The 26,886-nt window shown below is 44.2% G+C and overlaps 1 protein-coding gene across 1 annotated transcript in view; it reads right to left on the bottom strand.

Annotated features, from left to right (window-relative positions):
- Window positions 1–25,664, bottom strand: part of UVRAG (UV radiation resistance associated) — a 356,076-nt gene extending 330,412 nt beyond the window's left edge. The window contains exon 1 of the mRNA XM_086933865.1: window positions 25,326–25,664. Within this exon, the coding sequence (XP_086789991.1) occupies window positions 25,326–25,457 (132 nt within the window). The 5' untranslated portion in view covers window positions 25,458–25,664. The remainder of the gene's footprint in view (window positions 1–25,325) is intronic.
- Between the last annotated feature and the right edge of the window lie 1,222 nt (window positions 25,665–26,886).

Here is a 26,886-nt window from a genome sequence, read left to right as displayed (position 1 = left end):
ATTGTCGAGCGAATGTTGAAAGCAAGCGTAGACGCTCCATCGTTAGCGGACGTCAGGGTCCCGATCCTGATGTTCGCTGACGACACCCTGATCTTGTCAAAAACCCCTGCAGGGCTACAACGCGCATTAAATATTTTTGATATTTTTTGCAAAGAGCACGGCCTAGAAGTAAATGTGGGGAAGACGAAACTAATGGCCTTTTCCCCACGCCGTAAAATTTACCCTAAGGTAACCCTGAATAATAGCAAGTTAGAGACTGTCAATGAGTTCACATATTTAGGGGTACAGATAGCAGAGGGCCCTGGCTGGTCACATCATTTGGAAAAAACGGCCCTAAAACACCAACAGCTTTCAGGTGCATTGCGGGGAGAACACCGAAAATCTAAGACGAAACCGATTAAACCCGCCCTTATAGTGAATGACGCAAAGGTCCTAGGTGCCACCTTATACGGTGCGGAGTTATGGGCTTGGGATAATCTTTGGGCCCTACAGACACCTGAGAACAAGTTTCTCAGAGGGATTACAGGCCTCCCACAGAGCACCCCCCTAATACCATTGTTCCTGGAGTTGGGTAGACGTCCAATTAGCGATAGAGCGCGATTGCGCCCTGTTCTCTATTGGAGACGTCTTTGGACAACTCCTGAGATTAGACAATATGCTGATGGTTTCCTTTCGATAATCAAGGAAGACAACTTCCACAAGATAAAATGGCTTAAAAATCTAAGGGCCATGTTAATTAACCTTGGGTTTTCCAATCTTTGGACCAACCCAGTGGAAGAAGTCTTCCCAAGCAAGGAAGCCCTCAAATTACAATATTGGGACTGGGTGGGCGGCAATCTGCTGAAAGGTGTTAGGTCTGACTCTATGGCGGGCCGCTTCCTGGAGACAAAAATCTGTCCTATCTTAGAAAATTACTGGGACACTATTACGGTCCCAATGGATAGGAAGCTAGTCTTTCAGCTAAGATCTGGTTCTATTCCCCTAAAAAAACTAACGGCAGGTTGGCAGAGGTCGACTAATAGGTTATGCCCAGTATGTGAAACAGCTGTGGCGAGTGTAGGCCACTTTCTATTTGTATGTAAAGCCTACTCATCACCTAGGAGAGTATGGCTTACACCTGTATGTAAAAACCTTGGGACACGTGATAGCGCAGTGGCATTAAGAATTTTGTGTACATCAACTCAGGAGTCAATAGTTATTGGGGTAGCTAAATACTTGGGGTGGGCCTGGGCAATTAGGCGGCAATCTTTGGGGGGGTCCAGTTAATCAGGTTTCTCTTTTTAATTGTCTATAAAATCCAAAATTAATTTGTTATATGTAAATTTTTCCACGTCGATATTGTACGAGCTCGCACAGAATGTCTATATGAATTTGTACCTGTTAAATGATATGTTTTTTATTCTGTAATGTTCAATTTTATGCTGTGCTTTTATGAGAAATAATCTCGAATAAAGCTTGTACAACAAGATAAAACAATTAATGCTCGATTTCTTGTCAGATACCAGGACTGAAAGAAGCAGATGTGAAAACATTTCTTTTTGTCGAGATGTGCGGGGGTTTAGATAACTGAATGTGTGACATTTTATGGTTTAAGTTGTACTAGGTCTCTCCCGCTTGTTTGTGTGGAATTAAGACAATACCAAAAACACAAATATCGTGGGACAAAATAATGTAAAAAATATTGGAGGACAAATATATTGTGAAGGTATGTTTCTGTAGGTAAGTAAAGTTGACACTATATATATAGCTCCACATATATGTACCTTGACGATATGTAGCTGTGAAGAGAAGAACAGTAAATCTATACTTACTGATTTGCACTTAGCTTATCAATATTTTGGTCCTCGATATTTTTTACACGATATTCTGTCCGCACGAGATTTGTGTTTTTGATTTTCTGTCAGTGATCCGATTTTTAGATAATTAGAAAAAAGCATTTACAATGCAATGGTTTTGCCTTTGTTAAAGTTAGAGCTATTGGCATTGCTCTTGACATAATTTTTATTTATGTTTTTTTTAACATAAATAAATGGCAGTGTCATTTACAATGCCACTAGCTTTATCTCGCAAATGACACACACAAACACCCACAGAGAGCCCCCCCAAACACACACCCACACAGATCCCCCCACACACACAGCCACACAAAGCCCCCCACACACACAGCCACACAAAGCCCCCCACACACACAGCCACACAAAGCCCCCCAAGTATAAGGTACTTAAAATGAGTAATTTTGTCAAAATGACACGTCATGTGTAAGATGCCCTGGTGTGTAGTGTTCACTAGCATGGTGCCAGGCCATGCCATCTGTGTCATATACCTCTGTGCATAGAATCTTGAGATCCCTGAATAGCAGCCCCCGGAGCTCTTAACAAATGAGATCACAAGAAAGATGAAGAGTTTCTCAAGGACCACAGGACCAAAGAAACACTAGACAATGTTCTAGGAGGCAAACCTGGGGCAACACAACCAGCTGCAATACTACCGTTCACTGAGAAGAAACTTCTGAAAAACTCACTATGGCGAGAAGCAAAACACAGGCAACACCAGCCAAATACAAAATGAGTGACTACGGACTGACTGACACCCACCAAACAACCCAGATAGGTCACAATCTACCAGCAGTGTGGTCTGGGAGAAATCCATGCAGAGATCACTTTCTCCACCCCTACCTGCAGTAGCTCTCTGGACACTGACAGCACCACATCCCACCAGAAAAGGAAGCGTCTACTAGTGAAAGTGAAGGAGAAAAGCAGTTCATCATTCTAGTGCACAGGCCAGAAACAGGGGCGAGAGCAACAATAAGCACCCATGCATGAGACCAAAACATACCGTGTATGAAACAACCGCTGGGGAGCCAGTGGCATTGAATCAGCATTTACATTTCATGGAGTTACTTGGCCAATAATGTACCTTGAATTACTTAACCATAATAGGCAAATCCCCTCTCGCCCCCATCAGCTCCTCCGCTTATGACGAGAGAATACCTAGCCTCCTTTCACCTTCGAGGCACCAGAACAACCTTCGGGGAAGAAGAGTCACGCCCCCCCCCATCCCCCCTCCCCTCCCACCCTCAGATTTTTCTCCAATAATGATCAAGCATCCTACTCCTCTGATCTTACCATTCCCACGGAGGAAAAACCCCTCCTAGATTTCAACCTGTGAGGAAGAGGGGAAACCCTTACCGCCTCAATTCTGCAACTTTGAGGTTCCTCATACCCAGTGACTGACATACAGTGGACTGCGGTCCACACATACACGATCCATGCCTAGGCGACCCCTCTCGGAGTCCATCATCCCGCCAGAGTCCTTTCAGCCTCCTTGTCACTCGTCCAACACTCACCCCAGCTCTGCGCCTCCTATTCACCCTCCTCTCCGCCTGCAGCACCCAGCCTATTACTCCCGGCTCGCAGCAATTCTCTTGCCCATCCCCGAATTACCATAATCCTTCACCCTATACATTTTCCCAAATCCCCACTTTAGCCACTAAACTTGGACATTCACTCCCTGCCTGCTCTTCAGCACACTCACTCACCCCTGTACCGTTCAGCACTCAACCCCTTTCCGCTGCCCCCATCCTTTCAAACTTCCCCCTCCCAGCCCCCAAACGCGGCCTCTCATCACCTCCACAGATGCCATCCCATACACTCACTCCGCGGCCCCCGGTGTCGGAGACTCACTCCGTGCTTGGCCTCCTCCTCCGCCTTCTTCCTCTGCAGGCCCGGTCCGCCAGGGTCATTAGGTAGGCCCACACCTCGCTCCTCGGCCGGGGGGCACGAGCGGGCCCTGAGGGGCCTGGAGCGGCCCAGGAGAGGTCCAGGCGGAGCCGCTGTGTCCCTGCCGCCCCCATGGAGCTGTGTCCAGGCTCAGCCTCTGCCAGGCCTTGCAGGCGACAGCTGTGCCCCCTCCTCCTGGGGGTTGGGGGCTAGTTGGGGGAGGAGCGAAAGAGCTTTGATCACGCTCGCCAGCTGACCAGGGGGAAGGAAGGGAGGGCCCTCGGTGGCAAGGAATGCCCCCTAGGAATGAGGGATCCCACTCCGGGAGCAGCCCAGGGCCAGTGTCTAGCCGGGGGCATAGTTCAGTCGGTTGACGCGTCAGCTGCAGAGATATCTATGTGTGTGACCTGCACGTCGTAGGTTTCAGTCTGACCAACATAGCTTAGCGGGTTGATCGTCGCAATCCGGAGTTCTGTGTGAACCTTGAGGGCTCCCCCCCAGTAGGTAGTCCCACGATCCGCACTTCCCTGGGGTACAGGCCCGCACACCACCAGTCACCCTCCCAGCCCCTCTCGTCACCGTCCATCTGCCACACACCCACGCCTGCTGGTGACCGGGGTATAAAATGTGTTCTCCACTTTGAACCCTGTGATGTTACGCGCTCAAACAGGGGGCCACATCAGAGGAGCCAGCACCAGGGAGGCCTTCTGTCATCCCCCGCTGAACCTCGAATCCTGCGAGAACGGAGAGTAGACAAAAAAAATGTCGCAAGAATCAATGAAGAGAGTTAAAATGATAAAACGGATTTTAGAGAGGAGGCACGCCGTTCCAGGCATGGGGTCTTCTCTTACCCACAGGTGAGCTGGAAGTCAGTCGGAGTCTAAAACCCGGAGGGTCCATGCGGCCTCGAGAACAAACACCAACGTTTCTCTTCTGAAGGTCCCTAATCCGACCAGACTGACTTTTCAAACATTAGTCCCAGTTCCAACATGGATCCAGTAAAACGTCCACAACTAGTGATGTAGAACGCCCAACCACCTGCAAACACACCACACGCACCGCACCCAGGGATACCGAGTGTGTCACAGCCTTTCTGGACAACCTTAGAAGAGGTTTCGTCAACAAGGTTAGCGTGGCCTGGATTGAGAGGTTTTTGACAGTTCTCACAACAGTAATGCCAGCGGCTATCCAGAGTATAGATCAAACTAGGATGAGGCCTTGACACGGAGGGAAATACGTTCTGTTCAGAACTGCTAACAAGCGGGAGGGGGCGGGAAAGGGGGAGGAGAGACGCAGAAGACGGCCGGAGCAGGAAAGCGGGTGCCGGCAATGCCGGAACAGATTCGGGGGCGTTCCCGGCTTTTGGCTGACGTCGCGTGACGTAGCCAAAAGCCAAAAATTCTCGGGAACGCCACCGAATCTGGTCCGGCATTGACGGACAGGCCCGTCTTCCAATGGCTAGCCTCCATTTATGGAGCTAGCCAATGAAAGACGGAGGCCGTTCCTGTCTCCCGTATACATCTCAAGAGGTTTTCGCCTGCGCGAAAAAGATGCGCAGAGCGCATCTTTTCGCCAGGCAAAACCTAATAAAGAGGGGAAGAGTCATGAGTGCAGGGGTTTAGCACAGTATGCACATTTTTCCACTCATGGCAGCAGTGAATGTTCCCGGAGTGGTCCAGGACAATGATGATCAAACCCATAGAGGCCTAACGTTGCCGGGGTCCACATATTTTAATACATTGATCACACTGCTCTGCATTTCTAAGCACACATCGATATGAAACAGACATGACAGGTACGGCAAATGGAAGACGTCGGATGGAAAAATTCCTTCTAGGTATAGTCTTAACAAATCTGAACAGTTCAATATTAAACTTGTGTAGAATATAATTTGTTTAATGTTAACAGATTACTTGACTGACTGACTGAAGTTTTTATTAAGCGCTCGAATGCCGCGGCGTCTTGGCGCTGTAGAATAGAAGGTGATGTGAGACAGATCAGGGCAGGGAGAACAGCCATGTTTTCAGGGATTTTCTGAATCTCAGTTTGGAGGCTTGTGAGCGAAGTTCGACAGGCAATGAGTTCCAGAGTTTGGAAGCCTGATTAGAAAATGATTTTCCACCCCAACGCACTTTCCGGATTCTAGGCACGCAGACCAGGTCTTGATTGGCCTTGATTGACTTGAACAGGTGAGTCAAATACTTGTGTTTATAAAAAAATTATCTAAATATAAGTAGAGAAAGTATAAAAAACACTGCACTAAATATCCATACTCTCTTAAGGTTAGGGAACTAAAGTCATTCTACGCGATAAGCCAGATGACCTATCTCTCCTAGTGGGGCTGATTTTTTCCCCATTTAATAAACAAAGGTGACTTTTAGATGTGGGCCATGTTAGTCCCTACACCAAAAAGTCTACGTTTGGGGTCAAATGGAGCAGCACAACCTGCTACATTTGTCAAAGTCCCTGGGAGGCCTGACGGCCTTTAACATTCTTATCACACCCAATGACAGCCGGCAAGTGCAGGAGGACTGGGTGCATCTACATGGGCTGGAGGCTCCTAATGCTGAGGGTCCACGACCTTTTGCGGTCTTTTCCTGATAGCTTGTCGAGCCTCCGCCTTCAGATGGCCTGCAAAGGTGTCAGATGTCCTGTCCGCAGTAGTTTGTAAATGTTCATCATAGCAGACTTGGTATGACGATCCAGAGTGACTGCTCTGCCTTCATGGAGGCCCCCTCCAGGAACACTGGGACCACCTACTTCCCTTGCGCTCGGGCCACAGTCCTAGTTCCATGGTGACCCTCTTCTACCACGCGGGGGCACTGACTTTCCTTGCAGAAGTGCAACAGCCCTAGCTTCATGGTGGTCACTTCCTGGCATACGGCATCGCCGAATTCGCAAGAACGGACATGCAGCCCACACTCTTGCTACAATCTCAACCGGTATCTCACACTTTGCTCACTCAAGACACTCTGCTCTTCCTCACATGACAGGCAGAAGGTTGGTGCTCTAGGCTTAACGCAAGTGTTCTTCACTTCCTGGGTAGTGGCCCCTCACCCAGCAGGGAGGCTAGTAGCGTTTCGTCCCTAGTCTTGGTTCCAACAGCTAGAAATCTTGGTGATCTCTCCTGTTAAACAGCGCTATTGAACAACTTGCGGGATTCACGTTCTGATCATTTGATATTCCTATTGTCGGTGTCGACTTCTCTGAAGTACCCTTTTCCCTGTCCTGTAATTGTCATAGAGACAGTCTGCAACAGGAGGAGTAGCTCCAGATTTGATTGATCTATAAGACAGGTCAAGGGAGCATGCAGAGATCACACACGGCTGTCAGCCCCCACTGAGATATGCCTCACAAAGGTCTAAGCCTTCCCCTCTATCGTGATTCCCTGCTTCTACAGTGCCAACCTTTTCAGACCACCATCTCACTTTATATTTCACATGCTTCACAAAATCACAGTGAAGGTCAAAGATGATTGAAGGACATAGCAGCAGACCTTAACGACACATTCTTACTAAACACAAAAAAGGTATGGTACCACCACGGCATTTGCACGTGTTGCACATCTTTAAGATTTTATTGACTTTGCTATATAATTAAGTCGGAGAATGATTAGTAGCTCTTTATGTATCTCATATACTTGCATCCGAATTTAATCTTCTTAGATGTCAATAAGGGGTGCTATTACCCCCATGAAACCATCGTGCTGTACCAAAATGCATGTGGCAATTGAACCATGACATTTTCGTGACGGTCCGATGACTGCTCTCTCTGATCATGATAAATATGGAACTGCACCATGTGATTAACGTAACTGTTCAATGACTGCTTTCTTTGACCATGATGAATATGGAAACTGAATTATAAGAAATGAATTACTGGCTGAAGAAAGCATTACATAATTTTGAGGTAGGTTACCAATATAGTAGCCCATCATGCAGTATTAACATGTATCGCTTTGTGGAACTACTGTGGAAAGTATACCTATCAATTACGTATTCCTCTCTTTCATATTTGGGGTTGAATCACTATAGTGTTTTTTTACCCCCAGAGTTCACACTCTGGCTATGGAATTTGTCTATGGCGCATGAGGAGTTGTTGGGTAGGTCCCCCTTTTTTGGTGGGTTTTCCTACACACATGCGGTCATGCGTTTTCCATTGGTTATAATGGTGTAGGCCTGTGACAGTTCTAACCATAGGGCTGCCTTTTAACTGCTGTATAAATTGATTATTCATGTGATTTTTGAATATATAATTTTGACTTGCATTTATGTATGTTTTTTGGGTATTGTTTACAGCAAAATCTTTTGAACGAAACGCGTTGGCTGTTTTTTCAAAATGTACAGGATTGTGGACTCCTTAATGATTGGGTGCACAATTCCATATCATTGTTTCCATGGTGCCATCACTGCTCTCGTGCCACGTAACTCCTTGTAACTACTACTAAGGTAGCATTTGGTGCAACCCTCCCAGTTTAAAAAGACCACATTACTATGAAACAGTCCTAGGTCATGGCGTGCATGCATGATTTGTGTTCGCTATGAACAACAATCAGTGCCAGGGATCCAGATATCCATACAGCTGGGGCACTCAGGACAGCGGTGCACACTAATAACTATGCAGGGCACTTTTTCATCCCAACAAGTTTAAAAGGTTTTAATGTAAAGGAAAATAGAACAAATAACATTTGTGAGAGCATTCACATCCTCATTTTTCCTATTGAGATTAAAACACAAAGTACACGTATATAGATTTTGTGGACAATTACTAACCTCTGAAGAAAGTAAAAATTCTATAGTCAATGATCACAGATGTTGAAAGGAAAAACTGATTAATATAATTTGATCTAATAAAATACCAAACTCTTATTTTTCAACCTTGTAATTCGCATTGGTGTACACGTACTGAAGGAAAACTGTTCATTTAACAGTAAAGTTAAACCGTGACATGGCTTTCCAACTGGAATTTATAAAAGAAAAGCCAGGCATTACAATAACAGCTATTTTGCCAAGGGAATACATGGATCCCTAGAAATTAATTACAGAAAATTTGCATAGCATGACTAGTCTCATGCTACACTCCACAAAAGGGAAGTACCGGTTACTTTTTGTTACCTCGCAGCCATGAAACACATTTGTTTGGCAATTATACCCGATTTCTCAGTTTAGTGTTTAGTCTTTATTCAGAATGAGTGCTGTATGGCAGCAGTCTGCAAGCAAATTGCTTATCTACACAAGAGAATGAATATAGACCCAAAAAAGGGAAACTTTTGTAATTTGCTGAATTTATACACCTTTTGTAATTTGGTGAAGTATACACCTTTGTGTTACCCAATTTGTTGTACCCAACTGAACAACAGTGTCGACCAGATGCATTGCGGCCATCTTGCTGAAGAATATTTTCATGGACGGGGCATAGTACTGAATCTGCTCTGCTAGGAGTAACAGAACATCTAAAACGACTCCTGGGTGAGGGCGAAACAGCTGCGCTTATTCTATTAGATCTTACTTAGAGTGTCTTTGATACTGTGTCTCATTCCATCTTGGTCGAAAGACTGGTGACACCTGGTCTTGAAGGTACAGCTCTAGCCTGGATAACATCATTCTTGAAGGATCAAATGTTTCAGGTTTTCTCGGCCAATGCCAGGTCAGATTTCCGGGCTTTAACTTTTTGAGTTCTCCAGGGCTCAGCTTTAAGACCAAGGTTGTTCAATATTTATGTCCGCCCATTGGCAGATGTAGTGGAAAGTTATGGTTGGTCTATTTTCTTATGCAGATGACCAACAAATAATTTTTTTCCTTGTTATCTGCACAGGGTCGTGGACCAGCCACTCTTAACTCTGGCGCCCACAACACTGGCCGGAATCCCTAGGGGCTCTTCCCAACTTGTCCCCCAAGGTTAACAAGCATTGGCATAGCCAATTGGTCTCGCTTTTGGGACCTTATAAGTATTTAGTTATGCAGCACAATATCCTTGGTGCAACAACACTGCTCGGATTTCGCCATTTCTCTCGGGTTCAACATAAAAACCGGCAGAACCCGAGAGAACACAAAGAAATGGCGAAATTAGTGCAGAATCATTACGCAGTCTAAAACTGAACACAGGCTGAGCGGGTTCCCTGCAACGCGCGCATTCCAAGCATTGAGAGCTAAAGTGAATTCATGCAGAGCGGGCTCAACGCGTATCTTTCAAACATTGCAAGTTAAAAGAAACGTTCAGACTAAACGGAATTCACGCCGAGCGGGCGATCAGTTCAACTTGTTTTATCTACAATTCATTTAGAGACGTGGGCTCCCTGTTGGTTGGAACGTTGAGAAAAGCACAACTTTTGCATCTACACCACAATACTGGACGAATTCTAATTCAAACCTCGTTCCTAAGATTCAGAAGATCATTTGGTGATCAGTGTCATAAGCGTCTTTGGTCCTGAAGCGAACCCCAGGAATCAGTGGGTTCGAAACGCGTAGACCTGTTTTTGTATCAAACAGTATTTTGTAAAATTGGGAGTTTAGTTGTGTATTCGGAAACAGTTTTTTGTATTGAACAAATTATATTGGGATTATGCTTGATGCACAACTAGAAAAACTTACAAATGTTCCCTTGTTTGGTTATGTATCCTTGGTCCTTTAAAGTGGAGGAAAACAGATGTTTTAGAACACCAAGGAGGTGAATTAAGAGTGTGTGTGACGGAAGTTAGTATGGATGAGGAATGTGGTATGATTGATCTGGAATGAATGTAAATGGTGTGTGAAGCCAAAGGTCGGGCTGGTCATTGTCATATGTGTAGGAATTGGTTTTTTTTTAAATATTTTGCTGTGGTGTGTCTTGTAGATGGCATATATGTATAAAAAAAAGTGGAATGCATAAAAGAAATAAGTGATCTAAATTATGGTTTTGATAATAAATATTATTGAATAGTAAAGGTGCATAGTGACTGGTCAGCTTGTACGCCAATGAAATTCCGTGGGAGTTAAGCATCAGTATTGGCAGTGTTGGTTGTTTTTTGTTAAAAGACTCTGCCTTACTGATAAGAGCCAAACCCATTTTTGTTTCATACTCTTCTGGTTTTTAGCCCTACCCGAGCAACTGCCCCTACTACTGTTGAACATACGCAGTGGTCATTGAGGGGCATGGTTTCGGGACTGCTTCTTTACTCGCACTGCACTGATGTAGCAGGGTGGCTTGGGGCATTACAAAATACGTACGAGTGGGGGGTAATATATCTCACAATCAAGATACCTGTATGGGATACTTTTGGGGTAAACAGCATGAGTATTTGTAATGTGCAGCGTTATGAGGCAACAGCTGGTGGCAACAAAGCACCCAAAACAAAATCTTATTGGACTAATACGATGCACGTTAACTTTGATGTCAACAGTGGACTCAGGAGGCTCAACCAGCATTTTCACTTGGCCACATTGAATGATTGGAATACAGTTTCCTTTTTTAAGTCTATGCTCTAAGGCAGTGCGCTTGCGTTGTCTCGAACCAAGACATGATGTATCTACATCGTGGGCTTACGCTCGCCCACAGTCTTGTCATTGGCTGTAACAATCGTCACTCCATTTCGTAGACTTCCTGTTCGCCATGGGCATGTATAGGTCATGCCTCTTCTGGTTTTTAGCCCTACCCAAGCAACTGCCCATGCTATTGCTGAACATGCGCAGTGGTAATTGAGGGGCATTGTTTCGGAACGGCTTCTTTACTCGCACTGCACTGATGCAGCAGGGTGGCTTGGGGCATTACAAAATATGTACGAGTGGGAGGGTAATATATTCTTGCAGCATTGATTTTATTTTATGAGACTCACAATCAAGATACCTGTATGGGATACTTTTGAGATAAACAGCATGAGTATTTGTAATGTGCCACATCTGGTGGCAACAAAGCGCCCCCCCAAAAATCTTATTGGACTAATACGATGCACGTTAACTTTGATGTCAACAGTGGACTCAGGAGGCTCAACCAGCATTTTCACTTGGCCACATTGAATGATTGTAATACAGTTTCCTTTTTTAAGTCTCTGCTCTAAGGCAGTGCGCTTGCGTGGTCTCGAACAGAGACCTGGTGTGTCTACATCATGTGCTTCTGCTCGCCCATAGTCTTGTTATTACACTGCTAAACCTCACACTCTGCCAAACTGCATTAAATTGCAGACCTGTGCTGCAGCATGCTCCCTCTTCACTGCAGCCATGTCCTTGGTTTTAAGTGGCATTGTGTGGCACTGGCAGAATGTGCAGGGTCTGCTGTTATGTTTCTAACACGCTATGTGTGCCTTACTGGGATAAGTGTTTCTTTGTATGTCTTCTCATATGTCGGATTGTACGCAGCCTGCCCTGTGAATTATTGAACCCCTTTAAAGTTTCCACAACTTTTCACACTTGATTTTTGGGTGTGCACGATGTATCATCGGATTATGATGCGAGGCCTGCTATGCTAAGTGGCACGTTGTGAATGGTCTTCTGTGATAATTCTATAGTTGTACACAGGATGCCTTTGTGTGTGGGTTTCTCCTTGGTGCCTATCATATTATGCATGGTCTGCTGTGGTATGTATCTCTGCATGGCGCCCCATGACACCTGTATGATTATGCACAGCTTTTAGTGGTGTGTCAGATAATGCAGGGCCTGCCACTGTTTATGTCTGTGAAATCTATGTAGTGTTGTGTGTCCATTTGTACACTTTGCCGTGATATGTGTATGTAAAATGTCTGCTTTGGTAACAAATTCTATTTTGAATGAAAGCGTTATGTCTTGTGTTACCCGCTGTAGCATCATTAATTTGTGAACACTTTCCTAGAACAGTAATTATTATTTTTTCCTACTAGTGTACATGCAAGTAGCTCATGGTCGTGACTTTTGTTCAGGGCCACTGGAATTATGCGACACAAAGTAAATGATGCGGCATAATGCTGCATATTTGTGACAAGATTACATAATTATTTTATCATGTTTACACTGTCAGGGGATTGGTTGCATTTCATTAGTCCTATTTTAACACCCAAATATAGCAAGAAGCAAAGTAAAAGTGAATATATACAACCTTTACAAAAGAGTTCCATTGAGCAGCAGCACGTGTGGCTGGAGGTACTGTGGGCAAATGCAGTCCTTGTTGTTGATGGCGTTATAACTTGGAATGGGTGGTTCCTGCTGGAATACTCCAATATTGCCTTGCACTGTCATTCTTTTCATTCTTATTGGCTTTTTCTCGGTTTCTTTGCTTTACTTAACTTCTGTGTTTGATGGGCTATGTCCTACCGTTCTTTGTCTGCAAGTTTTGTTTCGCCTGAGGGACTGTTTGGTATAATCAGGGCTGACAAGCTAACTTTTAAATTTGTATTAAACACATTTAAACCAAACGAAGGAATTCAAGTACGACGGAAGTAAACTGGTCCTGCTCTAAAGTTACATTGTCAGCTTTAGCCTAACAAATGGGAAAGTATAAATACAGGTCTTCCCTGACAGCTCTGGCACAAATACAAAAAAGAAATGGCAAAGACTAAAGGTGTCAACATACGGCTAAAAAAACATTTGTATTAACAAAGGCAAAAGCTCATAGCTCGGCTATTGCTGAACCCTATTTTTTCTTTGCCAATGCTTGTTATTCAGCTCCAATCAGTGTGGTTTCACGATGAAATATTTGAAGGTTTGCCTCAATGCCCTAGTAAATATTACAGCAGCTGCCACATACATACCTGCTGCTTTACTCACTTGGGTACACAAGAGGCACCTGGGGCAAGGAATGCGCCCTGCTGACGTAAGATGGCTCCTGACTCTTCTGCCACATTACCCGCTGGGCAACGCCAGACAAGAAAGAGTCTTAAAGGACCCATGCCTTTTAATATATTCCGTTTTTTGGCCAATCAGCTACTTTTGGGGTGGGGTAAGAAACTCAGTCATCTTCTGTTCAATCCTCTGGAGCACCACAAGTGTATATTAAAGCAAACCAACATTCTACATAACATAAGGAGGGATATATCCTAAGCAAAAAAAATGTTTAGGGTGTACACAGTAATTATATACAGTTCATAATAAACGTTGCCACAAGTGTTCTTTATTTCTTTACAGCGCTTCAAGAGAGTCCTAGCAAACACGTGTTTCGTCATTATGTGGTGTGAACCATAGACTTTAACAGGGCTAGAATTAACACAAAGAAAGAGCCTGTATTGTTCAACAAGGACAAGAGGGAAGAAGAAAAATGTAAGTAGAACGTCAATCACAGCATGATCAGCAGGACAACAATCAAGCTTAAGCAAACTGTACTTGGTCCATGCTCCTGCGGAAAGAAGAGGACGTTAAGCCAACACTCGCTGGCTAATTAGAGGGCAGCAAATAAGAATGACAATGAAGCCAACAAATGTGAAAGGTGGGCTGCTTGCTCCTTGTTTACAATATCTCTTGCAAGCAAGTGCACATGCAGCACATGTGCTGCTGCAGGCGGGACCTAAAAAGGATTCCTTCATGGCATGAGATAGGACTGCAAGGAATAATAGAGTGCTCGTGCTCAACATAGAGGCCAATGCCTAATGTGGTTCTATAAACAACAGCTGTGGTTCCCTTTCACAGACCAAAAGCACTGCCCACTTAATGTAATGGTCACAGTAACTTAAAATCGAACAGTTTACCATGTGCTCACAAGCACGACACCATGAATCACAAGCAAAGTGCACAATCTTAATACTGCCTCTAACCATCTACTGTATGACACACATCAGCTCACGCCATAGCATCTCCCCTAAATGTGGCCAGTAAAAGGTACCGCCAGTAGTTGGTCTCTTAAAAGTCGGCACACATTGGGTGCCTTGATGAACTCAAAAGTACAGTTCTGATGTGTCAGTTCTTTTTTATAGGAAGGTTCACAATAAGCTCGTATAATGGGTCAACTCTCTGGAGCAAAAACGAAAAACCAAGCAGCCCGAAATAGAAAAGACAGTGCAGTGGATCACACTTCACAGGGCTATGCAGAGGGCTTCCGTCCCAAAGCTATTCTCAACACGCAGATTCGGCCAATTAGGAAAACAGATGGTTACTTGAAGTTTACATCACTTAGCCTGCCAAAATCAATCAATTTCAATTGGATGCAGGGCATGACCATGCATCACAATGATTGATGTCACAAGCAAATATATGGGGGGGGGGGGGGGGGGAGTAATCTAAAGATTACTGTGGTGAAAAAGTTGTGCTCGACTAAGACCAAATAAACATTCAAAACTTACTCAGAAACAGTGGAAAACAAACAATCGTAGTCCATGTAAAATTAAGCTACAGCTACCAGTACTTCCTTCCTCTCATTGTTTACTCTTTAGCGTTTGCTTCCACGGTTTCCTTCCCTTCCACAATCTGCAAGCACTGCTACAAGCCTTAATACTGCCTAGTCGATCTTTCCATTTGCACCCCAAGGAGGCAAACTAGCACATTAAGCTTATTTTAGGCTGGAGAAGCAGCAAATGCTTTGAAGAAGAGAGTGATTTTCTGGCAGGGCCTGCAGCAATGGATGAGGGAAAAGGTGGTGCATTTAGGCTCAGAGTACCTGGTGAGGGTGGTGTGCTCAGAATCACGATGGGTGATTTGAAATATAGCATCTTGAAGCACAGACTAGTGGAGTAAAATCCATATTGATTTTTAAAGGGCATAGTCAAGTTATCTGGTCTATCAGGCAAAAAAGATACAAATTGAAAATGGTTGCAAAAAATATAAATGCAAAAGAGCCATTACTCATGGCAAAAAGTCCTCAAGATACTGGGTGTATTCCCCTCCTTCACAATGGACGACATGCCTTCATAGCCAATGAGATTGCTCTTGTTGACGGTGTAATGAGGAGTCGGTAGTGGGGGCTATGAAAACACTGGAATGTGACTTATGGTATCATAATCTTAGTTTTTAACTCAGAAGTCAAGCTTTACTGGAAGGAGATGGTAGTAAGGATGGCCTCGCTGGTCTATTTTTTTTCTACATTGCCTATGCTACTCCCGTCCCAGGCAGACATTATTCACCAAGAAGAAAGGGTGAACTTACTGGGGGTCGTAACATTGAGCAGAGAAGAAGAGGAGCAACCATTTTGCAGACCAATGTTTCCCAGGACACAACGAAAGACTTGAAACTAAAGCTCTGACCAGCCTGAAGGTCCAATGACATGCAAAGTTCAGAGCCCTTGAATCTCCAGATGCTATTATGCCCGCTGTGATCACGGACAGCTTCCCAATCACTGTTTTGAGGAACAATTTCGGCCATGGAGAGAACTGAGACTGATCTTAAGGTATTGGGAGCATTGCCAAATCAAAGCATGTAGAAGTGTTCTGACACTTAAGAGTTTCAGGCCCAAAAGGCAGTCCTGTTGACACAAAGGTCCCCATAACTGCATGCTCATGCCTTTTTCAAAGAGATATCATTAACATAGAACATGAAAAAAGAAAGAAGAACATTGATGTAGAAGAGGTGTATGATGGTGTTACTGTACTGTAATAAAGCTCAAGGGTGCTATTCTGTAACATAAAATTACACTAGACACAGGTGGTTGGTGTCCCCACGATGAAGTGACTAGCCTGACGCTTACAAGAATACCAGTATCAAGGAGAGTCCGAAGAATATGATCGGAGACTGGCTGAAGGACTGTGAGCTTTGTTCTCCTGATATGAAGCAGTTGATATTCTCATTGGGAAATTATGATATATGAACATTTTGGAAGTGTATCACCCACACCCAAGTTCAGGAACTGCATTATGACTCGAATCAAAATCAATTTCTGTCGCTCTTTGGATTAGGTAAAATTCAGGCACTGAAATGGAGTCCCTGCTTGTCTTTCCGGGCATGTGCTGTGACTTAAGAATTATCTTCCCAAATTACTACTCTGCATATATTCATCAATAGGAAAAGAAGCAGCAGAACTGAAGCTAGGCATCGTACCACACACTTTTCTTCGATTTTTCCATCTCCTCACTTCATCTGTGTATTGTTGAGAGCGAGATCTATCAGGGCTTTAGAAGTTGTGAGTCAACTGACTAGTAACGCAATTGCAGCCTTCAATTCTTCCTGTAATCCCTGATAAAACACTGAAGCTGATGCTTTGCCTGTCCACGCCAGTTCCAATGCAAATTGATGATTCCAACTTGTATGAGTGAGAAGACCAGCATCTTATTTTGTAAAAGAAAGACCAAACATGACCTTAAAATCAAGCAAAAAAAGAGCATACTCGTGTAGCCTGTGGCTACTATTCTTAATTAAGAGATTAGCCTGGCTAATTAATATTTACACAAATACAATAATGTAAAGCTAATGGTAGCCTAGTCCATAAGGAAGACCTAGCGCTGGGAAAGTAAATGCAAATTGCATTGGGCTAGAAAAGCAGATAAAATCAAGGGATCGTTCATGATTTCTTCTGGAGGTGCCCTACAAGTTTCACTCCCCACCCATGGCTGCTCCCTAAGTGTTGTGTAGTTTCCATGCTACAGTAGGAACTGCACGTTGGTGGACAGAATAACGTTTGGTTTGGTGCCAGACTGATTCCATTCGCCCCTACAGGATATGTTGTCTATAGGCCAGCTAGCTCACAGTGCCACCATAAGTCCCCCCTCCCCACCCCCCCTCTTAACCCTAGACGGGTGACAAATCGTTCTGACAACTTCTGAACATGCCAATCCTGATCCCCAGGAATCATGGTAACAGATCTAGAACCCTTTTGCTCAGTCACTCGTGCTCTGTTTCTCTCAGAGAAATATACCCAATCTTAAAAACAGTCTGATCAACATGGGGATAACAAGGCTCTGGGACACACCTATCAATAATACTACACTCAAAAACTTGTATGGAAAACGGTCAAGTATCTTTCATGGATCGAGGACAAGGTTTCCCTCTCATAAAGGGTTCATGCATGCACACACCTACCTGTTAAATGTTATGCCACTGTAACTGCTCCCCGAGCTATGCAGATTCAGCCAGAGAACCAAACAAGGTGAAAGAATATGGTATTTGGAGACTCCAAACTAAAGTCCTACTGTTAGGCTGCCACATCGAAGGAGAAGAAAATCCAATAGCTGCAATAATACACTAACCAGGATTTTGTAGATTTGAAGAACAGGTAGAAGGCACAGAAACCTAAACATGGACAACACCCCAAGGGGAATAAAACAAAGAAGCTTGGGCCCAGAACTAATGAGAACTGATCAAAGTGCAAAGAACGCCCAATCCACTGATGCCAGGAATTAAGACTTGAAGGTGAGGTCTTTTACCCTGTATCTACTCTTCTTGTTCCAGAACTACTACTCTGTCTGACCAGGAAGTAACTAGCCACTGCTCCCTGCAAACCACCAAAGTACTTAACACTAGTGTGCCAAGTTTCCGATATCCACAACCACCATGATTAAAACGTGTTCTTTCTTCAGTGCAACTTGCTTGCGATGGGATGGGATGTGTACAGTGCCATGGATTTCAAGTTCCTGACACATAGCGGATGAGGTAGAGACAATCCTGTAGAGGTGTGCCAGGATGACGACAGACTCAACAGGCGGGGCACAGATGGTGGACCAGGTGGCAAAGTACAGGAAGGAAAGATTTTAATGTGAGGCCCCAGTCTACTGCCCTTTCCCAAGCCTGCTTCTCCATCAAGCACTGTGGCAGTGGATTTGCAGTAGAGAAGACACAAGTAAGGGGGGGCAAGAGGAGTAACCTCGGATGAATGATGTGGTCACAAGCAGCCTGAAACAAACGCTGCAGATGCATGATATAAATGTCTACACCCTCTGGAACGTGGTCATACAACACATGGAGGTGACCTCCTGCTGAATTCCGACAACATGGGATGTGTGAATTGAGTGAAACTATTTTCTACTAGCCTCATGATCTCTGCTGATGGAAGAGAGGGGGTGTCCCTATGGGTCTTGAAATGGATCAATTCAGAAGAGAATAATCCATTTGCACAGGTGAGTCTAGTACAGTTATCTGGGGAACTTGGAAGTTTCTAAGAATAGATGCTGGATCATGACCACTGTGGACTTGGACCCAAGTGCAAGTGAAAATATGCTGCATTAGGATGTTCTCTTACGTCACTACACAATAGAACACATTCAGGTCCCGGTGGCCTCAGCCCGACTGATCTGATGACACTGCAATGTGGACTTTATGGAGCGTAAGTGAGAGCTGCTGTTTAATGTGCACTACTGAACGTAATATGCCAGAGTAAATGCTGCACCGGAGGAAGAACAAGCACCTGTGTGAGTAGGTGTGGCAGTTGCCATCCTGCTACATTGTAGTAGGCCCAACCTGTGTTGGGCTACCTGTAGTGCCAAAACGAATCTGAAGGGTCTAGCCATATTCGCTCAATACAATTTTGAGGGACAAAGATGGAATTGGCCAAATCAAACTGTTAACTAACCAAAGCCCACTAAGCAGACAAAAAACAGAGGCATACTTATGAGTAAAGCCACAGGCATGGCCTGTTTCTTTATGACCTGAAGGACACACTCTTCTGGCCATACAGGGCACCCAATAACCTTTAAAGTCAAAAACAGATTTTGTGGTATTCGATGTGGGATTGCTGCATAGAGAACAGTGGGATATGGCAGACCAAGTGAATGAGGCAGAGAGGAGTAAGTAAGTAAAAATTTATTGTTTCTGATTAATTAAAACCATTACAAAAATACATTTGAGTGCATGTCATCAATAAAAAGTCTTAAAAAGAGAGATCATGATTATTAATAGTTATATTAGTAAAAACAATGGGGTTTGGGAAGTGACCATAGTTGGTTATATCTTGTCTGGGCTGATATCTTGACTTTTTAATTTCAGCTCCACTAGTTTCAGGAATTTCACCAACTTCCCGTAAAGTGACGGAAATCCTGGATCGAAACATGCAAAAACTGCTTGTCTGCGTGTGCGTATTCTGTGTTCATTAAAACACATGTTTAGCAGAGCTGCTCTTTCCTCTTTCAACCTCAAGCAGGTACACAGCGATTTTGCAGGTGTTTCGGCGGGACGGAGGCTTTGTGGATGGGCGCCGGCTGTTGTTATACCAACGGCCTACTGGAATACAGTGCCCACATCCTCTTCCCAGGGACATACAGGACCTCTTGTCCTTTGGAATTCCGTAAAATATTACAGAACATGAAATAAGTTATACACGTTTTAAGGTTGTGATACCAACCCCTTCTAATATTTAGGAATCCTGCATATCCTTGTCCTCATTAATAAAGCTTACAGTTCAACCCTGACTGTTCCAAACTGGAAGAAAATATATACACCAGCTTGCACATTGGGATACTGAGTCTGGGAAGGCGCTCTCCGGACTATTTTTCTGTACATTCGCTCCGAAAGTGTTGAATTACGTTTACATAAGCCCTGAAGAAGTCCCAGCTTGGGACGAAACGCGTCGGCTGTACGTTGCACTGAAAATTGAAAATAAAGATTATTAGAAGATTACCAACATCTCTTTGAAAAATACTCTTTCTTGTGCTAATATCATTTGCACTTATTTCTTGTTTTTTTGTGGTGCACCTTTGCGGTTGTTTTACTTGTATTTGGATTCCCTAGGGAATAGGCACAGTTACGATGGGTGCCAGCCAGTGTGCACACAACTCCCTTTAGTAATTTAAGGGCCATTTAATATTTTGGGGAGAAAGGTAGTCAGGTGCTGACATTAGGAAGGGTCCATCGCTTTACCTCTGTGTTGTTTACTCAAGCAGGTACATAGCAAATATAGAATATCTTCATTCCCTGCACCACATAACCTACATTTTGTCCCACAGTTGCTTCTCAACCATGGTTGTAAACGTGGTATAGCTGGTAGGATTCCTAGCCTATGTTTTAAAAATGCTTCTTTGTTTTCCTGCAGTTCCCCAGTCCAAAATACGGTTGTAACCCGGGTGATTTATATGTACACAGAGTCATCCAAGCGTGACACCTATGGGAAAAGGTAGCTTTGTCCTCTACGAGCGAGAGTCTCTTTATACTCTTATTTGCTACACGTTTGAATTGCGCATGCGGTAATGGGATTTCCCATAGTTCTTTCAGTCCTGTAACAATCAGGGACTCTTCCAAGTATTTTGTCACCGGCATTTTGGAGCAGCTGCACAGATCTTGCCAAAGCTGATGGAGTGTATTCTCTGGTGAGTTCTTTATTTTGTGCCAGCACTTAATATATGATCCTCTCCTTGCAAGCATTTGGCTCGATAGTCCAAATTCTAGCCGGATCTGGGCTTGTGAGGTATAAGATGGCAAATTTAAGAGAAGTCTGTATGCTTTTGAAACGATTGTGTTCAGCAGTTTCGCGTCTGTGCCTCTTAATTCCTTGCTGCCGTAATAGAGGACTGTATTTTTACTTGGGCAACGCGAAGCAATGGTAGAAGAGGAGGGCCAGTCAGCTTAGTTTTTAGATGTTTAAGTGTTGTCGCGATCAGCATACCTTTTCTCTTTGTGGCCTCAAGATGGTTTGAATAGCGACCTCCTTTATCAACTAAGATTCCATGGTATTTATATTCAGAGCAGTTTGTAACTACCTGTGTTCCAAGGACCCAAGTGTGCTGCTTTTTATTCCCAGTTATTGACAGTACTTTGGTTTTGTCAATATTTACTTCAAGTAAGTTCTCTTCGGCGTATCCATGCAGCGTGCTAATGAGATTCTGCAGTCCTACTTTGGTATGACTAACCAGGACCACATCATCTGCGTAGGATACGCTGGGCAGGGGTTTACCCCCCAGTCGGGGTGCGTGCGCATTGCAGGCTTCTAGGGCAGGTGGCAGATCGGCAGTAAATAAATTAAAAAGGGTAGGCGCTAAGACGCACCCCTGCTTGTGGGATTACTGCATACAGAACAGAGGGATATGGCAGACCAAGTGAATGAGGCAGAGAGGAAACTGTTGATCATTTAACCTAAGGTCACAGAACTCAATAAGCAATATGAGAATCTAAAAGAAAGGGCCCTAGTGTCCCCACCATCATCACCAAGACGTATAATGGCAAAGATGCTTAACTGTTATGACTAAGACATCATACTACAAGGAGTCAAGCAAAACAGACCATTTCTGGTTGACAATGTGCAGGTTCTGATATTGCAAGATTATACTTTGGCACTACAACAGCAAAGATGGTAATAACTGCATTAAAAAAACTGCTCAGAGGGTTACAAATTCGATAAATATTCCAATTCACAGTGAAACATGAGGTAAACAATTGTATTTTTGTTTTAAACAGATGCTGCAGAAGCATGATATTATGCTGAAAAACTGAAGCCTTTTGCGGACCTAAAATTTTCCTACTTCAGGGGCGGAGTACAGTAGTGTGCCAGGGTGCCTTGTTGCATGTTCAGGGGGAGTTTTTACTGTTGGCTTCTACAGGTAACACGACTTCTACAGTATGGCATCCAGATTGTAGCCTACATACGTGCCTCTGAATGTGAGGGAAATAGCTAGAACAGATAAACAACAAACTGCAGGTGTTTCTAAAGTGCAGATGTGCCCATCTTGCGGTTTCACAGGAGACTGATATGAGAAAAGATGAATGTAACAAAAATCTGAAGGAAGTGGCTGCCTCTGTTACAAGTAACAGTTTACTAGGCATATGTGAGAGGTGCTTTAATATGGGTCAACCTGGATAGGTGACACCCGCCTCCAACCAATACTACTACTACGAACCAGGTTACTGAAACTAAAATGTGGATGCAAATTGGGATATGCATTCTCATTGATGTCTAGTGCACCTGAACACGAAAGAATGTTAATTATATTCAACAATGTTTATCCTTCATACATGATATGATAACTTCCTAGCCTCACACTACCCAGTGGGCACAATTTCATGAGCTGAATATTTGTGTTGAATCGTTCCACATTCGACCATTTGTACTCCCATAGCACTCGACTTTCTACATCGCGTTATGAGGACCTTTGGATAGCAATGCGATTTATAAACACTCAATCAATAGCTAAAGGTGCCTTAATAACAGTGAAACAAGATAGAAACTAACATGTCCACACTCGAAAGTTTTGATCGACCCTGAGGGTGTGGATCTGCTGCTAATCTACAGAGCAGGGGTCTCCAACTTTTTCTGTAATAAGAGCTTATTATGTTTAATGAAAATCAACCAAAGCTAATAACATTATTAGTACTTTAATTTTAACCACATCCAATAATATTACATTAGTGACCACCATGAGCAAGATTACCAGCATTGGTCACCTCACTTTGTTAGGTAATGCAAATGCTTTTTCGGTTTGAAATTCCTCTACTAGGGTAATACATAACAGCCATAGCTGTAATTCCCCTTGCACCATGATAATAATGTTAGTGCCACATGATTTGTCACTAAACTATCAGCTTTATATATATTTTCAAAATGCAGCCATTTTTTTCCAAACACTATTTTATGAGTTCTAAAATATATACATTTTTGTTTCAAGTGCATACTCATAATTTTGACATAACATTAGTTCAACAAAGCAAATGTGTATCCTTTATTGATCTTTGTATCCTTTATAAACAGCTAACATAGCAGTTTCATTAACCTTTCAAAACATGCAATTTATCTTACGCTCTGTAGAAAATAAACTCATTTGTCTCGACCCTGGAAGACAACCAATATGTCATCTTGACAAATGACCAAGTAAACTCCCTCAGACTGAGAAAGGAGATCATTTGGTAAATCGGCCAGGTGCTGTTGGGAAGCTTCATAATGTCCGTCACCATGTCCTTACAGTCAAGCCTACATTGCCAGTAAGAGATTCCATGAAAATGGTCATTCGCTCTATGCCTGCTTGTATCCTTAAGCTCTGCTTAAAAGTTGAAGATTTAAATAATTCTAAATAGACACATTGCGCTACCACTCTGTCATTTTGACGTCTGCCACAGGCTACATAGTGTTAAAAATTCCATAATGATCTGGAATGTCAATTTATTGCATGTGCCTTAAGGGGAAAAATAAAATAAAAAAATAACATCTCTATTGACCAAGCACTTTTGATCTGGTGAGTCTGGATGCCTACAGCAACAAGAATGCCCCAATTGGTTCTTCACTGGTAGCTAGCTCCGCTTATGACTATTATGCTAGTCTGTAATATTCTATTATCTAGCAGGATGACTGAATGCGTTGAACATTCGACACAGACAAATGTAGCAATCTGAAGGTCATAAATTTGAATCCAAAGAAGACAGACTCGGTTTACCTTCTATCTGGGGTTACTAAATAGGCAACAGTTAAACATGTTATTCACAACACTTACAAATGGCAAAAGTATGATAGTAAACACTACATAAACAAATTATTTTCTGAGCTGGGAAAAAATGTGATTGTGTCTTTCTGAAACCGGAGTTGGGACCATATAATAGAATCGCTCCCACTCTGCTTGCTCAATGTTGTTTGTTTGCAGAAAATCCTGCATAACACTGCGCTGCTTGTTTAGCAAACACACCCAGCTTACCTGCAAACAGGTGCTAGATAGCTTAGCGTAGACAAAGCGTAAAGCTTTTTCAGAGTCTGGGCTGAGAACGCCAAACAAATTTACCACACACTTGATATCTGCTTCATCAGATGCACTGGTGTGTAAAATCCCTGTGCTTGTTTTCCATAACACCAATTCTGTACCTGACTACACCTACCCATAATGATATATCAGAGTGCATCAGTTACCTACGGATTCTATGACATGAAACAAGACAAGGTCTACAGCTTCTTTTGTCAGAGAACTCCTGGATGGCTTAATGCAACATAATACATCACCCAATATGCCATCTTAGTAGTCATCAACAAAAAAACCTTAGTCGGCAGCAGGAAGAGATGAGAGCCAAAACGTGTGCTATATAAAAACCTCATAACATAACCTGAGCCTAGCCACAAAGTTAACGAAGTAAAAGATTTCTTTCAATTGCACATACGACGGGGGGAGGAGATTTCTTCCCAGAACAGGCATGACCTAGCTAAATGACCACACACCTCATACTCTCCCCATTGTAAAGGTGACAACCACACTACCTAAAACGTGATTATATCTGACCAAGGGGCAATTACTTCACCACAAATGGACGTACCCCATTCTAAACAAAGATTCACGGGTTAAAGATGAACAAACCATCTATCACGCCTGGCGTGCAACTTATTGGGCAATCTATGACAACACCCCTGAACTACTTGTTGACAAAACAATCCTTTGACAGTTATGGATTTCAATGTAACAAAACTGGCTTATTGTGTACCATATGGTCTAAAACAGCTGAAAACAAGTTGTAAAAGGAAAGTCTGGGACTGCAGAAGTGTTATACTGTACCCAATGAAGTGACTTATTATCAGCACACTCGCCTAGCCATAATGTCCCAAAAATGACAACTAAAGATAAAGTGATTAACCTAACTATGCGATTATGTTAATACGCACGTCAAAAACGGGTAAACACCGCCTACTTCGTGGTAAACCCATCTAAACCTGACTGATCTCTAGCTTATAACGGTGGCTCCGCTTTCCTGGGGGTGACCTAAAAAGTTTGAACTTTACTAAAGGGCGTTATCGATAGCACATATGACTGAAACACACAGGGACCCTTTCCCAACATAAAGCCGGACTTCCAAACAGTGACAGTCAGAATAACAAAAGTGCAGGCATGGCTCCTATGCAATTCAACCTTTCCGTTACCTGCTGGGAGGGCAACTCTACGTGCAGGGATCGCGCCGAAGAGCTGGGGAGAACCCCGACCGGGGCGGAGGAGGTTCCTGACAGTTCCTCTCTGCCGCCAGCTCCGCCAGGGAGCACCGCGGAGCTCAGCATCCTGTGCACGAGCCTCGCATCCCGAGTGACACAGCACTTGACAGCAGGGCTCGGGGGAACACGGGACGCGCCAACAGAGCAGAGGGGCCCTCAGCAGCAGGCGATGCTGCGGCCGCCCGCCGTTAGCGCACCAGCACCCAACGCTTAGGGCGCCCGGTGTACTATCAATAGACCCACCCCATCTGTCTTTACACCCCCCGTCTTTCCACGCATGCGCATAATTACGCGCATGCGTGGAAACCCCATGTCTTGGCTGCATGTATTTTTAAGCTCCCGTTTAGTGCGCATGCGTGTGATTGCACGCATGCGCTTTCAAGATCCAGGGCGAACACTACTCCTGCTTGAGCAGCGTTAACCCCGGTTCACCAGGGAGAGCTCCTGCCTGGCCGAGGCTCCGGCAGCCACAGGGCCCGGCCGAGGCTCCGAGGAGATGCCCGCTCAAAGGCGAGGAGGGCTGCGGGGAGCGAGGGGTGCTTTTGCAAGCTCCCCCGCCGCCAAAGAAAGGCGCCCATTCACTGCTTGGAGATGCAGCTCCCCCCCCTTTGTTTCCCAGTGCGCTGCCCCAGGTGTGCAGCTGAAGGAATCCCCTTCATTCCATTGCACTCACCTCCCAGGCTGCGATTATAAAGTGGCCACGTCAGGTGTGTTTTCTTGTGTAGCACTCCCTGAAAATCCAATCACCTTTAGGCGCTCCAAATTTCCATAAGATAAAGGAACAGCCAGGCCAAATGAGAGTTCATGTTTGTTCCTGCATCACAGAGTAATAAAATGTTTTTATTGAACGCTTTCTGCTACAGTTCTGCCGATTCTAAGCACTGTAAATAACAGACAATACTATTACCACATTTATGGCACTCCATGTACAGCCCTCGAAAGAACTCAGGCAGGAGTCTGTCTTGCCATGATTTCCACTTGTGACCTTTGGCCCCCTTCATTACCTCATCCACCAGCTTTCTCACACTTTGTCACAACATGTCGCAGGGAACTCATTTTAGTGACAAAGGCTGTCAGTCCTTGCGCTCCATCTGTTCAGCCCTCAGGGCTTGAACCTCTCTCTCTGGTCCAAGGCCCTCCATTCTCCCACCTCTCTCTGTTCAGTTCTTCCTCGCCTCTGACGCCGGCCTACGTGCCGCGCCTCTGACGCTGGCCTACGTGCTGTGCTTCTGACGCCGGCCTACGTGCCGCACCTCTGACACCTGGTCTACTTGCTTAAAGTCTGCAGTGTTTTACATAAACAGATCACTGCTGACCAGGGCTTTAAGTGGGAAGAAAAAACTGGGGGTCTCTCAAAGGGGCGTGACCAGTGTAATTAGGGGCATGGCTTTAAAACACTTACGCTAAAAATCTGTGTTTAGCAGTGTGTGGCCCGACTTGTATTTTGCTGTATCTGTCATTGCATCCAGATATATGATACAACAAGAAGTTGGGC

This window comes from Lissotriton vulgaris, chromosome 8, assembly GCF_964263255.1.
Source record: "Lissotriton vulgaris chromosome 8, aLisVul1.2, whole genome shotgun sequence".
Classification (NCBI taxonomy): domain Eukaryota; kingdom Metazoa; phylum Chordata; class Amphibia; order Caudata; family Salamandridae; genus Lissotriton; species Lissotriton vulgaris.
The sequence above is the reverse complement of the archived record's forward strand: the minus strand, read 5'-3'. Positions and strand labels throughout refer to the sequence as shown.